This window comes from Podarcis liolepis (genome assembly GCF_965112155.1).
Source record: "Podarcis liolepis genome assembly, chromosome: Z".
Lineage (NCBI taxonomy): Eukaryota > Metazoa > Chordata > Lepidosauria > Squamata > Lacertidae > Podarcis > Podarcis liolepis.
The window spans coordinates 47,441,389-47,457,712 of NC_139570.1; the positions used below are offsets into that span (position 1 = coordinate 47,441,389).

The 16,324-nt window shown below is 43.8% G+C and overlaps 1 protein-coding gene across 2 annotated transcripts in view; it reads left to right on the forward strand.

The window, feature by feature from the left end:
• ENG (endoglin) overlaps nucleotides 1-16,034 on the forward strand; it is a 54,387-nt gene extending 38,353 nt beyond the window's left edge. For both annotated transcript variants that reach the window (XM_083485853.1, XM_083485854.1), the window contains exons 9-15: nucleotides 1,177-1,317; nucleotides 2,590-2,628; nucleotides 3,679-3,792; nucleotides 4,261-4,503; nucleotides 5,062-5,122; nucleotides 12,721-12,816; nucleotides 13,859-16,034. In XM_083485853.1, the coding sequence (XP_083341979.1) occupies nucleotides 1,177-1,317; nucleotides 2,590-2,628; nucleotides 3,679-3,792; nucleotides 4,261-4,503; nucleotides 5,062-5,122; nucleotides 12,721-12,816; nucleotides 13,859-13,977 (813 nt within the window). In that variant the 3' untranslated portion in view covers nucleotides 13,978-16,034. The remainder of the gene's footprint in view (nucleotides 1-1,176; nucleotides 1,318-2,589; nucleotides 2,629-3,678; nucleotides 3,793-4,260; nucleotides 4,504-5,061; nucleotides 5,123-12,720; nucleotides 12,817-13,858) is intronic.
• Nucleotides 16,035-16,324: the final 290 nt, after the last annotated feature.

The window sequence follows — 16,324 nt, forward strand, 5'->3', positions numbered from 1 at the left end:
CGACGAGGTCTCACTCGTCATCTTCAGGCTGGTGCTTTCGGCTTCTTGTTACTGGAACAGAGCGGGATCTCAGTGTTTGAGTTCCTATAAATACTGTAGAGGGGTGTGGTGTATTGCCTCAAAAGTTCTGGGCAAAGGGGAAGTTCCCAGGCTAGTGTTCTTTTCTTCTTTTGTTCCTTAATTACTTGAGGGATATCTTGAGTGATTTCTTGAGTGATATTCTGAGTACCACTTAGGTGGGTCATTAGGTGTGGATTAGTTGCTAAAGCCTTCGTGTCTTGACCTCTTGAATTTGTGAAGAGTTTTTCTGGGAAGATGGCTGTACTGCACTTAGTTGTGCTTTGGCTTGGCTTCGTGTATAGGGGCGAGCTGTGGTTTTGTGCCCTGTGCCAGCCAGATCTGTGTAGGGATTGCAGGGGGGTGCAGCATCCGGAGGTGCCACTATGGTTTGGTTACTGGATGGTGTCTGTAATTTATCTGTGGAGAGGGTATATCTATCTATATATCTATCTATCTATCTCCTGGCCTCCTGGTTGAGAAGGGTGATTTCAAGTATTATTCATTCCAGTCAAATGGGATTTATTCCTAAAAGGCGTATTTCTAACCCTGTATACTGACATTTTAATATTATTTTGCAGCTATGAAAGCAGGGTGCCCACTTGTAAAATTCTTCCTAGATACTTATAAGGATTTTGACTGCATTGAGTGAGGATGCATTATGAAAGCCTTAGACATCTATAAACTGTGTATCACATTTATTTTGGCTATTTCTAAATTATACACAAAAAAATATGCATTAGTCCAAACAAATTCATTTTCAGCAGTATCTATGGAAATCTGTGCTCTGACTTCAAATGTTACTTTGTTTTTACTTTTTATTTTCTCCACCACTCATTCATCATTTATGGTTTTGTTTTTGCGATCTTATTAAAATTGAATATATCATAATGAGATTTAGTATTGCCTCCCCTGGGGTCATTGCTGTACTTTCATGTTGGTTTAGTTTGTATTTATGTTTATGTCTAATAAAAGCCTAAGAAAAAGAGATAGAATTCAATTTAAGACTTGGAAAAATGAGAAACAAGGAGAAAACGAAACTGACAAATTTGTGTATGAGGGAGGTGTATAGGTGCACTTAGCCAAAATAACATTTGCTGCTTTTTTTTAACCCTACAGAGGGCACAGGTTGACATCACTGAGATGACTTTGGAGGACCCTGCCTGTAGAGCAACTGACAACCTGACTCACTTTGTCCTAAAAAGCATCATAGAAGACTGCTCTACCAACTTAGAAGGGGGCATTCATGCCAAAAATCAGGTCAGCACAGAAGCTTGCAGGATTCTCTAATGGTCTTTGGGTACCATCTTCCTGCTCAGTTTGCTTGCCACATTTTTTGATCCTGCCCTTCCTCCAAATATTTCATGGGACACTGCCCAGCACACATACACTATTATCCAGCAACTACCCTTTGAGGTAGATTAAGCTGAAAGACAATGACCAGCCCAAGGTCACACAGTGAGGGATTCCCCAGCGAGGTGTATGGTTGGTTTTCAGACACATGCTTGTGGGAGCATGTGGATTTGCACCACTGCTGCATTTTAAAATTGTATTTATTTAACTTAATCATGCTTTTGTCTAAAGTAGCCTTTCTCAGCATTGGGTCTCCAGTTGTTGTTGGAATACAATTCCCATCAGACCTGAACATTGGGCAATACTGGCTGGGGCTGATAGAAGTTGTTGTCCAACAACATCTTGGGACCCAAGGTTAGGAAAGGCTGGTGTAAAGACTCTTGATTATATGGAGACTAATAATATGTATATAAGGGGGGAAATTGAACCAGGGTCTCCCTAGACCAGTACTCTAACCAAGGGGTAGTCAATGTGTTAATGTTGGATTACATCCATGCCAGCTGGAGCTGATGAGTTGGGGTCTGACAACGCTGCCTGCTGTAAGGCACTCCATTTTTCTCTTCCTCCCCTATTTCAGAAATGGCAGCAGCAAGGAGTTGGGATAAGTACCAGTTTTTTTGCTCTATAAGACTCACTTTTTCCCTCCTAAAAAGTAAGGGGAAATGTGTGTGTTATGGAGCGAATGCAGGCTGTGCAGCTGTCCCAGAAGCCAGAACAGCAAGAGGGATTGCTGCGCTCGCTGCGCAGTGATCCCTCTTGTTGTTCTGGCTTCTGAGATTCAGGGGAAAAAATTTCTTCTTACCCTCCTCCAAAAACTAGGTGCGTCTTATGGTCTGGTGCGTCTTACAGAGCGAAAAATACGGTACCTATGAACTTTGCATGCCCATCCCCTCCAAAGAGCTCCCAACCTCCCCCAGTTTCATGGCCCACAAAATGTTGAAGGGCTATAACTTGGACAGCTGCTGCAAAGCAGATGTTCTACCACTGCGTTACAGCTTCCTGTGTTCCTGTGTCACCAACTGAACTTCATTGCTGAGTAATGAACTCAAGCAAGGTCTCTGCAGTCTGTCTGCAGCAACCGTCCCTCCTTGCTATGAGCTCTAAAGCAAAGCTACCTAACAACATCTGCATCAATGGACTAATAGTTTACTTAACATTTCTTTTTCATTGTCCCATCAGCTGGTCCTGACCCTGGCTTCGCATCCAGATAAAATTATGGTAAGAAATACATTCCTGCTGAAAACCATCATCTTTTGTATTGTGCTGTTATTGTTTTCTATTTCAGTAAGGCTGCAACTTTTAGTCAATTAATTGGTTAGATAAAGTCAAAACCTTTTGATTGATTAACAACAGGTTCCCAATTAACCAGGCAGTGGAACTGTTCTTAAAAAAATGATAATTGTTTTTTAAATTCTAAGCTTGCAATTTATTCATGGCTGGCTTAGTTGTAAACAGTTGTTTTGTACTGCCATTTTCCCAGTTGAGAAGGATACTCCTAAGACAGCCTTTGAAATATTTCCTTTCCTTGTGAGTCTGTTTCTCTGTGAGGAAAAAGCATTGGAAACATATCATGTTTTTGAAATCTCTTAGTTATTTACAAATAGGCATGTTTCTTATCTCTATGGCCCCAATATTTTGCAGGTCCTGGAAACTCATGGGCCATTTTGAGGAGCATAAAAAGTTTACTTAAAAATTGATACACCACCATATGAGGAACATCCCCCACAAAGTCAGCACCAGATTTAGGGCAGTGTGGGCCAAGGGGGTGCAAAACAGCAGCAGCAGCAACAACAACAACATATATTTATACACTGGTATCTACTCAAAGTCAGGCCCCGGTTAGATGGGCAGTTGAATTGCCAGAACCATAATGTAATGCACTTGAGAGCATGTGCAGAACGGAAGGCGAGAGGGAGGAGGGCATGTAAATAAGCCATGGGGGGGGGGGGCAAATTTTGTCCTTGCTTAGGGCATCATATTACCAAAGTCTGTTCCCATCAAATAAAAACCCTCCCATTGTCAGTAAAATGTCAAAATACATAACCCAATGCACTTAAACAATAAAATTGCATGCAAACATTCACAAGAGAGAATAATTTAAGTTTACAACGTATGATATTCTGCATACTTAGAAAGCCTCTGAAGTATGTTGAAAGCACAACCTTGTTTTGGGGTGGCCCAATTTTGCTTCCCTATCCAAGTTTGATATTAGAGAAAATGATGTGTTAATATGGGACCTGTCTGTTGCCCCTTTATCTTCTCTCATAGGTGCCATTTCAATGTGATCTCCCAGAGAAGCTCTTTCTCCATCTTTATCAGACACCTGACTTCAGCTCACCATCCACCACTGTGGTAGAAGTTAACAAAGTCACCTACGTCCAGGTACTGCTGATCCTGTACATTGGGATAAGGAATAAATTTAATATTTAAAGGCAACCCTGAACACTTTTGGGCTTTCTTCTGAGTAGACATGGATAGGATTGATCTCTCCAAGTATTATTGAAGGTGGCCACGATGACTATGTGATTGAGATAACTGTGACATTAAATTACAGCTCCTGCAGATTCTTCCCCCCTTGGCCTCAGAATTCCAGTAATGTCCACTTTATAAAGTTTCAAAAAGCTGTAAGAAAACTTTCAATCAAAAGCTGAGCTGCTTTATAGGGTCATCAAAAACCCTTTTGGGGGAGGGGGAATTACATAGTCCTGAGCTATATGGCCCAACTTCCGCAATGAAGGTATGGGAACGAAGAGTAAAGCAGCTGAGTCATTTAAATCCCAGTTCCAGATTCTCTATTCAAGGGCCAGGTTTGAACACATTCTGCCTTTTCTCTGCCTCCCTTCTCTATAGGTGTCGTTCCAGACAGCTGATGGGAACTCTCCACTTCGACTCCAGGACTGTTACCTGCAAATCCCTGACCAAGCAGCCCCACAGATGCTGATCCGCAGTGGCAAGCCAAAAAGTTATTCTGTGGAGATCTTGAATTCCCCCAACACAAAGACCAACCGCTTTAGTTTCATCTACAAGGCTGAAGAACAACAACGTTCAACTTTGTCAGCCACACTCTTTTGCCAAGCAGATCAGGAGAACCAGGTCAATATTTTTATTATTTATGTATTTATGTATTTATTTATTTATTTATTTATTTATTTATTTATTTATTTATTTTTATTTGCAACATAACATAAACCCCCCCACTCCCCCAATACAGAAATCCACCCTCATTAAATGTGAACATAACATACAATAAGCATAACATACAACAACCAGATAAAAGACTTCCTTTATCCTGTATCTGGCCTCCTCATTTACTTCTTGTAAGCTGTTTCCTTTATGAATAATTATTAAGATTTTTCTAATTATAACTTAAATATCCACAAAGATCAGAAAATATTCCTCTATGCCACAGGAGTGGCAAGGATCCTAATTGCTAAAAACTGGGGAAAAGAAATTGTGCCAACAAAAAGGGAAAGGCAAGACAAACTGTTAGAGTATATTGAACTGGCTAGATTAACAGAGGCAATGAGAGATAACCCTTTGGCCTACTTCTGAAATGTTCTCTAAGGAAAGCAGAACCGCTGTGTGTTAAATGAGCTAAATATTCGCCTCGTTTTAAAGCTTTCCCCCTCCTCCATTCTTTTTCTCTTCTAGCATGGCTCCTATAATGCTTCCATAAAGGTGATGCTCAAGAATCCTGCCTCTCTATCTCACGGTGAGTTAATTGACCCTTATATTTAATATAAAAGGAACTAGGCTATATAGACTCAGATCAGGACCATCAGGCTAGAGTTGTGCATGTTATGAGTACAACATTTACATTGTTTATGGTGCCTTGTGTTTTCTCCATGCTTCACACGCAGGATTCACAGCTCATTATAAAGTACCTGTTAACCATCTGACATAAGGATAGTCAATGTGGTGCCCTTCAGAAATTTTGGACTGCAATTCTCATCATCCCTGACCATCAGCCATGCTGACTGGTGCTGATGGGAGCTGGAGTGCCATCTGGAGGACACCCCATTGGCTACCCCTGGTCTAACAGAACATTTGGGTCCATCAACAAGGATGCGGAACCTGTAGCCCACAGGTTGTTGTTGGACTACAACTCCCATTGTCCTTGACTTTTGGCTGTGCTAGCTGGTGCTGACAGAACCAGGTGTTGTCAACAACACTGGGGGTGGGGCACAGATTCCCCATCCCTGCTGTTAAGGGATCTTGTATGTAATCATCACACCATTACGCAGTACTTGACTGACTGGTGGCAACTGCATGGAATGGAATACACAGTGCTTCTTTTTCTGGGGGTTTGCAGGGGTACGCATACCCCTAAACATTTTGTGAATCTAACGGGAGAAGAAACCAAAAATTTTAATAGTTTCTTCTCTAGCATGGTGAATCGTCAGTTCCGTTGCTACCCCCGATGGCAGCCTCATTTCCTGTCATGGTTTTTCCTGAGTCTCAGATGGAATGAGAGTACCCCTAAACAATTTTATTTTTTAGAGGGGGGAAAACCACTGGGAATACATATCTCAGAATGCCAACCTTTAAGTTGGTGGGGAAACCTAACTCTGCACATTCTCAGAGGTACAGTCCCTAGGCCCACTTCCTGCCTCCTCCCAGCAACAAAAACATTTTTTCCTATATAGTATCAGCAGAAATTAGAGGGAGGCTATGGCGCTGTGGGTTAAACCACAGAGCCTAGGACTTGCTGATCAGAAGGTGGGCAGTTCGAATCCCCGCGACAGGGTGAGCTCCCATTGCTCGGTCCCTGCTCCTGCCAACCTAGCAGTTTGAAAGCACGTCAAAGTGCAAGTAGATAAATAGGTACCGCTCCGGCGGGAAGGTAAACGGCGTTTCCGTGCGCTGCTCTGGTTCGCCAGAAGTGGCTTAGTCATGCTGGCCACATGACCCGGAAAGTTGTATGCCGGCTCCCTCGGCCAATAAAGAGAGATGAGCGCTGCAACCCCAGAGTTGGCCACGACTGGACCTAATGGTCAGGGGTCCCTTTACCTTTATCAGTAGAAATTACTCTATAAATGCTTTGAGGCGCTGCATGCTTGATTTTTTTCGGGAACCATGCGGAGTTCGTTTCTCAACAAAACTATGCTGCGAAACATCCTGTGAGCAGAAAGAAAGCTCCTGCTCAGAGCAGACCCACTGAAATGAATAACTTGGGCTCCTTAATGTCCATGGGTCCACTCTGGGCAGGACTTGGCTGAATGCAACTCACACAGCCTGGATTTTTTCCTAGAGATTCCTAGCTTGCCATGTCAGTTTGAGCGCAGAGTTGGCCAAAATCCCTGCCATTTCCCTCTGAGAAGCTGGCCGCCTATCTTCCCTCATTTATAGCATTTCCCTTCACTCCCTATGCCCCCCCCCGCACTTTAGGAGGCATTTCCTGTCACTCTGCCCCCCCTCGCACAATTATGGCTTGCTGCCACTGCTACAGCCGTGTGGTGCTTGTGTCTCCATGGCAGCAGCTTGGTAGGAGCCACAGATGGCGACTAGGCTGCACGCTCCGGAAGGTGTGTGCCATGACCTTTGTATAAGTGAAATTCTGGCGGAGGGGGGAGGGGGAGAGGGGGCGCAGAAAGAGGAAGCAAAGTTGGGATATGAGTTGGAACCAACGTAAACGGACATGATAAGGGAGAGGAATGCACACAGCTGATGGCACTGGGGAATCAGTTATTTGATGCATCCCAGTGACAGCACAAGACAAAGAATGTTATCTCCCCCTTTCCTGTCCTCAAGATATGATGGCTCTTGCCTGCTCACAACATGTAAAATACACAGTTTTTGATCCAGAAGTCTGTGCAATTTCAGATAAAGAAGACACATGGTAGGCAGAGAAGGGTGAAGGAACTGGATGTAGCCATAAGGGTATGCAAGAGATAAGGAGTCTCTTTGCACAGAGCGAGGCCAGCCCACTGCCGTCTGATCCAAATTAGTGGGAGCTGCCTCCATTCTCATTGTCCAGATATTTCCCCCACATAAGACAAGGAGGGAAGAAGAAAGATTTCACAAGCAAGAGAAGCAACTAACACACCAAGAGATCAACTGGATCAGGCCAGTGACTCACCAGGTGCTTCTGGGAAGCCTGCCTATGAAACCTGATCACAACAGCACTCTCGCTGCTTGCCATTCCCAGCAGCTGCCATTTGGGGTATTCAGTCGAACCCTGGGCTTGTCTAGTCTCCTTTAAAGCTGTCCACGTGGGTGGCTGTCACTACCTCTTGTGGGAACAAATTCAATTCCTTTTGTCTGCTGTGAATCTTCTGTAATTTGGCTTCATTGGATGTTACCCAGTTCTGGTGTTATAGAATGGGGTGGGTTTGTGGGAGGCTTCTTATGTACACCATGCATATTTTTATACACCTCTATCACATCCCGCCTTACTCACCTTTTTTCTAAACTAACCCCCCCACCCCCCACCCCCAAAATAATGTTATAACCTCACCACATAGGAGAGTTGGCTCCATCACTTTGATCTGGTCCAAAACTAGCTCTACAATATCTATGCTGAGGTGCATGATCCGCACATAGCGTTTCAAGTGTGTTTGCAGCAGAGACTAATTGGAACTGCCCTAGGAACTTAATTTATATGCCAAGTTGTAGTAGGGAAGCCTAAGTCTACCTTGAGGTTGAGATGGAAATGCGGGTATCTAGATTAAAACAGACTAGTATGTATCATGTAATATTTCAATAGCATCTTAAAGGCAGGGGAGTACAGATTTGCATCCAACATTAGGCATACTAAGAGAAGATTCATTGAAAAACTAAAGGGCATGACTAACTTTGGTCTAATGCCTTCAGTGAATCAGAGTGGAGTAAGCTTGGATATAATCCATTATATGGACATGTCTAAGGCCACACACACACACACCACATTTATAACACCATCATAACATTTTAAACAGTCATAGGTAAAGGTAAAGGAACCCCTGACCATTAGGTCCAGTTGCGGACGACTCTGGGGTTGCAGTGCTCATCTCGCTTTATTGGCCTTCCGGGTCATGTGGCCAGCATGACTAAGCCGCTTCTGGCGAACCAGAGCAGCTCATGGAAATGCTGTTTACCTTCCCGCCGGAGCGGTACCTATTTATCTACTTGCACGTTGATGTGCTTTCGAAACGGTAGGTGGGCAGGAACAAGGACTGAGCAACGGGAGCTCACCCCGTGGCAGGGATTCGAACCGCCGACCTTCTGATCAGCAAGCCCTAGGCTCTGTGGTTTAGACCACAGTGCCACCTGCATCTCATAGCTTCAACCAAACAATTCTGGGATGTGTAGTTTGTTAAGGATGGTGATATTTGTTAGGAGACTCCTATTCCCGCTACAGAGTTACAATTCTCCGGGATATTTAACAAACAACAGCTTCCAGAATTCTTTGAGGGAAGACGTAATTATTTAAATGCATGTTGTGAAAGTGGCGTATCTTGGGTTCATTTTGATGGTCACTTCCAGACTGCAAGTATTTTTGGGGGGAGGGAGGTTTCAACTGCATATAGAAATTTAGGTTTGTCCAATTAAAGTGGTTTAAAGTGCTCTGTCACCCTAGCAGAACAAATGCACTTTAAAAAAACAACAACTGCACATATATTCTCCAGTTAGAAAAGTGAAGGGAAAATGAATTAACAAGCGTAGGGTGAATGAATGATTAACAGGAAGATGTATATATGCAATGCAAGCAAATCAAAATGAATGCTCAGTAAAAACCATGTAGAGACTACCCTCCCCATAAGTTTTATTCAAGCAAATCAGGATGAATGATCGATAAACAGGTCATCTCAAGGAACCAGGTAGATACAACCCTATCAACTAGAATTTTTGCATTCCTTGGCCAGAACAGCAGAAGGCAGGAAACAGGTTTAATTTCTACCAAGTTACCAAGCAGAATATTGTCTGTATGTTTTTACATGTATCTCCCTAAGGGAAAAGGCTGCAGATTTCCAAAAAACAAAGAAAGAAAATATGCTAAACATTCAGGGAACATGTCTGAAGCTGCCGGGCCCCCCTAGCCCTGGCAATGTATTTATGCTCTCCAAAGTAGCTGGACTTCTGCGTTTTCAGTTTGAATGTAGATGCTCAAGTGTTTCTGTCACAAAACTCTCTCAGGACAGCCTCTCTCTCATCCTGCTTTTCCTGCCTTGCTGCCCCTGACACCACTGCAGCCTTGTGGAAGTAATTTCTGCCAGTGATTGCATGACAGGGTGAAGTGTGTCCCTCCTTGCTTACTGTCCTTTGTCAGGCAGAATTGATTGAATTACTGGGCTCATCCAAAAATGGATGGATTCTGGTCATCCTGCTACCTTAAATCTTCTCCTTCCTGCCTCTGTTTTGCACGTCTCCCTCAGGACGGGAAAATAACAAAGCAAGGAAAAGCTTTTGACACGAACCCAGCCCCAGTGGGGACTCACCCGGCACATCACACACGTCTGCCATGCTTTCATTAGACCCTCAGTCTCTTGCTTTGTTTGTGTATGTGCTTTTTTACAACTTTATCTAGAAGCCTTGAGTGTCAGATTGGCTTTTGAGGCAGGAGAGGAGACTTGGTCTGGCAGTGGAGGAGGCAGTATTCACCCATGAATGCTAAGCTATACTTTGTTTGACTAGGCACCAATTGTGTCACAAATGAGCTTGCTTCGTTTTCCAGGTACTCTTGCATCATGCATCTGTAGCTTGGAAAACATCTGGGGTGAAGTAGTCAAACCATGATTAAGCAAGGGTTTTGGTTTGGACATAACAGCATTTAGCGTTGCCATATTTCAAAAAGTGAAAATCCAGGCACAAAGTTGTTGAACTTTTTTTGCAAAATCACCAAATAAATTCACCGTTTCTGAACTATTTCTAAGGGAAATCGCCAAAAAGCCCCCCACTGAGCATAGGTTTCCAGATGTCCAGATTTTCCCATACATTTTGCCGATTTCCGCCCAGACACTGCTTCTGACTGCAGTATTCCGGGTATGTCCAGGAAATTCCAGACATATGGCAACCCTAGCCATGGTTTGTAAGCCACTGATAAATCCAACTAAAGTAGATTGAGATTGGGTAGGGAAAAGGAAGAGAACAGTCATCCTATTTATGCAGTGATATAATACCATGGATATAATACCATGGCTTCACATCATGGTTTGTTTCCAAAGAAACAAACTTTGGTTGGTCTACTCTACTCGAATGGACCACACTAAATAAACCATGGCTTAACGTTGGCTTAACCAGGTCATAATTTCTTCAGGACCTTGAACACCCACCAGACCTCTTTCCAAGGGGTCTGGCAAAGCAGCCTGAAAAACAAATGATGACTAGCTCTTTAGATGAGATTTTTTAAGGCGAAATACATCTCCTTTGAAAACCATTTATAAGAAGCAAGTCATCTAGTTACACACACACACATAAAGCAAATAAAAATATATTGCTTTTACTGAAGTGTTATTTACAGAGACGGCCATTTCATGGCAAAGTAAACAGGGTGTTGTTGTTGTTTAGTTGATTAGTCGTGTCCGACTCTTCGTGACCCCATGGACCAGAGCATGCCAGGCACTCCTGTCTTCCACTGCCTCCTGCAGTTTGGTCAAACTCATGCTGGTAGCTTTGAGAACACTGTCCAACCATCTAGTCCCCTGTCGTCCCCTTCTCCTTGGGCCCTCCATCTTTCCCAACATCAGGGTCTTTTCCAGGGAGTCTTCTCTTCTCATAAGGTGGCCAAAGTCTTGGAGACTCGGCTTCAGGATTTGTCCTTCTAGTGAGCACTCAGGGCTGATTTCCTTCAGAATGGATAGGTTGGATCTTCTTGCAGTCCATGAGACTCTCAAGAGTCTCCTCCAGCACCAGAATTCAAAAGCATCCATTCTTCGGCGACCAGCCTTCTTTATGGTCCAGCTCTCACTTCCATACATCACTACTGGGAAAACCATAGCATAGGGTGGCCATATGCAAAAGAGGGCAGGGCTACTGCCTCTTGGCTAGTTGTTCAGAAGAGAGAATTTCACATTTTGCCTTGGCAAACTCAGTGGCTATTTGCCATGGTTGCAAATGTTCCGTTTCCAAAGTCGGAGGCAGTGTGCCTTTGAATACCAAGCGCTGCGAAACACAAGAGGCATTTGGTTGGCCACTGTTGAAACACAATGCTGGATTAGGTGGGCCTTTGACCTGATCCAGCAGCCAAACTCTTCTTAGCTTCTTAACTTGCTAGAACTTTCTAATTGTCCTTCCCCGCAAATTTGTTTCACTGCTATGCCATTCTTTATGCAAATCTGCAATTCAGGTTGCTTCCAACCTATTTACTGAATGTACATCCTGATTTGATTACATGAAGTTTGCAGGGAGGTTAAAGGACATCAACAATTTGCTGAGCATACATTCTCATTTGTTTGCGGGGAAGTTATCAAGCCATTGTTTTCTCACATTTTTCTATTGCTTTCCTTGGGCAAAAAGTCCAGGACTAACTGCACAATCTGGATTTGTTGGTTTGTGATTCAGTCCCACTTGCAAGATGGCAACAGCCTAGAAATAGTCTCACCTGTAACTAGCTTTTTAAAATGTTTTGCCACCTTGCATTTGGTTATGTCCTAGGGCCAAAGTTCTCAAATGTGAGCAAAATTAAACAATACATGATTATGGGTGAAATGGCAATAAAAATCTGCAGTGACTCTGTGGGAATCAGTGGAGGGCAGGGTGGAATTAGTCTAAGAAATGCAAAACACAACTGTGTGGGATGGTTGAATTACTAAAACATTTTTTTCCCTTAAAAAATAATATTCTGGTCAATACTTAATGTTCTGTTGTTTGAAGCTCAGCGGATAATAATGGCTGGGAGGGAGAATATTTTTAATTAACACACAGTGGTGAGGAAGAGCAAGGCTACCCTTAACCCCAAATGGGCCCACTTGACTGTTTCGATCAGTGGAACTGGCACTACTACAAGTGCCACACAATATCCTTTCAGCATTTGCAAGAACTCAGTTGTGTAGCGTGGTAGCACATATACTACGGAACTCCCTGCCACTTGAGATCAAGCAGGAGCTTTCATTGTCCTCTTTTTGGCACCTGCTAAAAACATTTTTCTTTAGACAAGGCTATCCAGATGCTTAAAAATGCTGGCATGAGTTTTAATCTGTTTTAGTATTTTAACTTCTTTTTATGTTTTAATGTATCGTAAACTTTTCCTGACTCTATCTTTTTCTGAACCGCTTTGAGTTTTTTTGCGACCAGGTGGTGATACAAATTTCATGAAGTAAATGAATAAATAAGGCTGCTGCGTGCATGCAATGGCAAAGCCCTAATTGTTGCTTTCCTCCTGTGCAAATCAAGGCCTGGGGATCGGAACTGTGCTGGGAATAACTTTCGGTGCCTTTTTAATTGGAGTCATGCTCACCGCAACGCTGTGGTACATCTACTCTCACACTCGTAAGTACAGGTACCTCTAAGCCACTCCAGTCTTTCTGGTCCATATTTGGGGTTCGATTGAGGTGGGAGGCTCCCTGAAGGGAAAAGCAAGCGGCCAAAAGCATAGAAAGACAATTTGTATGTACATGCATGATTTGAAATTAGGGGGTAAGAGCCATATGCTCAGTCAGGCCATAGATCCATCTAGATCAGTGTTGTCTGCACTGACAGGCAGCAGCTGTCCAGGGTTTTAGGCAGGGGAGATTCCCATCCTTACCTGGAGACGCCAGGGGACTGAGTCTGGGGCTTTCTGCCTGTAAAGCAGGTTCTCTGCCACTCAGCTACAGTTCTTCCCTTAATAAATTAAGGTTACAGTTCTCATTGTTGAGAATAAAGGTCTGGTTTAATTAAAAACATAGCTGCCTTATGCAGAGTTAAACCATTGGTTTGATCTAGCTCAGGATTCACTACACAGCAGCTGTCCTAGGTTTCTGACACGGGGCATTTCCAGCCCTCCTTGGAAATACCAGGGATTATACCTGGGCATAGCTGTCAACTTCTCCCTTTTCTTGCAAGGAATCCTATTCGGAATAAGGGAATTTCCCTTTAAAAAAGGGAAACGTTGACAGCTATGTACCTGGAGCCTTCTGTAATCGAAACATGCTCTACCAATGAGCCATGTCAAATAACAGCTGGCCTTTATTATCTTTGCTCTCTCACATTCCTTCGCTCCTTTCCCACCATTCCTCCAAGTACAGCAACATCTCGTTGGAACCCAGAACGATTTCTTAATCTCTGTAAAAGAGCCAAGAGAAATCATGAAATGTTTGTCTTCCTTTTCAATTAGCTGGGCCAAGATCTCCCCGCCTTCTTGGGAAAAGGAGGCCTTAGACAACAAGGGGGATTAATCTCTGCATTGCGAGGGTGATGGCTGGTCCAAATAAGGAAGTGCCACCATGTGTTTTCTGTCCCCTTGTCAACCCCTAGTCAGGCCAGCTGCAGAGCATCCCTTTCACACCCCATCCCTCTTAACATGTTTCGCAACTTGGTGATTGAATTCCAGGTCCGATGGCCAAGATGCAACCGGTCTCAGCAAACCCTCCAGCCTCAGAGAGCAGCAGCACCAACCACAGCATCGGCAGCACTCAGAGCACCCCCTGTTCCACCAGCAGCATGGCATAGCGGGCCCCCAAACGAAGGACTGGGCACGACTGACTCTCGACACCTCCTTGTGGGCAGTGTCAGAACAGCGGACAAGTTGAACTCCTCTGGGTCAGGCACAGGAAAAGCCTTTATGAAAAGAGCTGAAAACAAGCAAAGAGGTTTCATGGTTTCCCCCCTCCCCATCCCAAAGCTCCTAATACTCAGGGGTAACTATTTTCAGCCAGCACTTTAAACCAACTCCTTGGACAGCCATCAAGATCTCCAAGAGAAGCAGAGCAATCACACAAGTAAAGACATCTGGCCTGTACCTCCTGCGGCGCGAGAGTAGCCAGCCTCTGGCTGCAAAGGTTGCAAGCCTATCCCAGGAGAACCAGTGTCTACCCAGAACCATACAGTGTGAGCAAGTTGATCAACAAACAGAATGTAGCATGCCTTTGGTTTTAGAAGCTGGTTGTTTGTTCAATACCTGTGATTAAGGGGCTGAGAAATTTGGGCAAGGAAGCTGTTGGCCCATCGTCAACTTGGGGTCTGGGTGGAGACACTTCTTAATAGCTTCCAAAAATAAAAGGAAAGGCAAGACAGGAACCAGTTTCTGAACAGGCTTCAGGGAGGGCTACCATTGTTGCTTAAGCTACCACCTCTGCCCATAATCTCAAATTGCATACAAGTGCAAAACTGGGAGTCTTACACATCCACAAGACTCAGTATAAGAACCTTCTGAGGGACAAGTAGAGCCAGTAAATTTGCCCCACCATCTTCTGATGAGGAAGTAGGTGGAGAGAAGTTTGGACCAAGAAGGGAGAGGGAGGTAGCACTGCCTTTTACCAAAACAAAGGGCAAGGAGTCCGGACCCTTTCTATTCCAAAATATAGATATAGATATAAATATAAATAATTATACATAGAATATGTTTTGTAATCATGTATACAAGGAAATAATTCTGTGTCTAATCACTTATGGATATGTTTTATGATATTGAGATGTGGGGCAATTTGTGAAAAGACTTCTGTAACATTTTGCTGAGCTGAGTGCTTGACCCAAAACAGGTCAGAAATTGGAAGAAAAGCAGCCCAGTACATTTAGACTGACAGGCAGAACCTTCATTGGGATGTGCAGAGTGGGGAGGACATCAAACAGGTTTAGCTTCACCAGCACAGGAAGAAGGCTGTGGGTAGGAGGAGCTTTGCACAAATTGAACTGCAGAGTTATGGATGAATAGTTGCTGCAAGGCTGCAGTCCTAGGAACATTGGAAGCTGCTGTATACCAGGTCAGACCAGGGACAATCTAGCTCAGTCTAAAATGACAGGCAGCAGCTCTCCAGGGGTTCAGGCAAGGATCTCCCCCAGCCCTACCTGGAGGTGCCAGGGGTCTTTCTGCATGCAAAGCAGGTGCTCTGCCACTCAGCTGTGGGAATTTATCTGCCAGTGGAACCTGACCTCGATATCCCCCTCCCCAAATTCACATTTCTCCAGATGCAGTCCTCAAGCCCAGTAATTTGTAGAAAGAGGCATACATTAGGGTAGAAAGTGCACTAGAAAGCATAGGGAAAATAACCTACAGAAGAAGTACTAGGGAAAATAACCTACAGAAATATATTCAGTTAGGGGGAAATGTTTTGCAAAAAATGTGTATATTTGGAGAAATTCACACTAAAATGCTGATGGGGTTTTCATGGCCTTTTTTAATATTAAAAAAATGCAGACATGTTGAAATGTGGAGAACTGAGCTTCAGAGTGGGGTTGGAGGGGGAGCACAGAGAGAAAACAGAACGGTCAGATCTGCCCAGCAGGCAGCAGGGAAGGGCTCTGTTGCAGTCATGTGCTCTGTTGTTAGCAAGCCTCCTGGGCCACATACACCCAGGGGAGCTGCTTAGAGCACAGAATGCAAGCCCAAGAGACATCGTGAGAACTTCTGCAGGGTGGTCCAAGGAAGCCCCTTCCTCAGCAACCCAGGCAACATCAAGGCCAGTTATTCCACCAATGAAGGGGTCTATCTGTGTTTTGGTCTGTAAATATTTCTGTGTAGAACAAACCTGTAAGCTCAGTGATTGTATAAATATATATTACATGTTGAATTTGAGTTGTCACAGATCATCTTTATCTGCGGAGCACCTGTGCCATTAATTTGCCTAAGCCTCAAATAGAAACATTTCTAAAGATGGATTACGCTGTATAGATTTCCATGCTTTTTCACTTCGCTTCGCTTTCAGTTCCTATGTCAGTTTCCCATCTCATTCAAATATCTTTTGTGTTTCCTAAAAAGCTGTCTAATATCATAGCATATATTATTGAGACTGCCGCTTTTGTGTCATGGCTAGGCCTATTACATAGCAAGTCAAAAGGTGTCAATGGTCTCAAGCCCTCA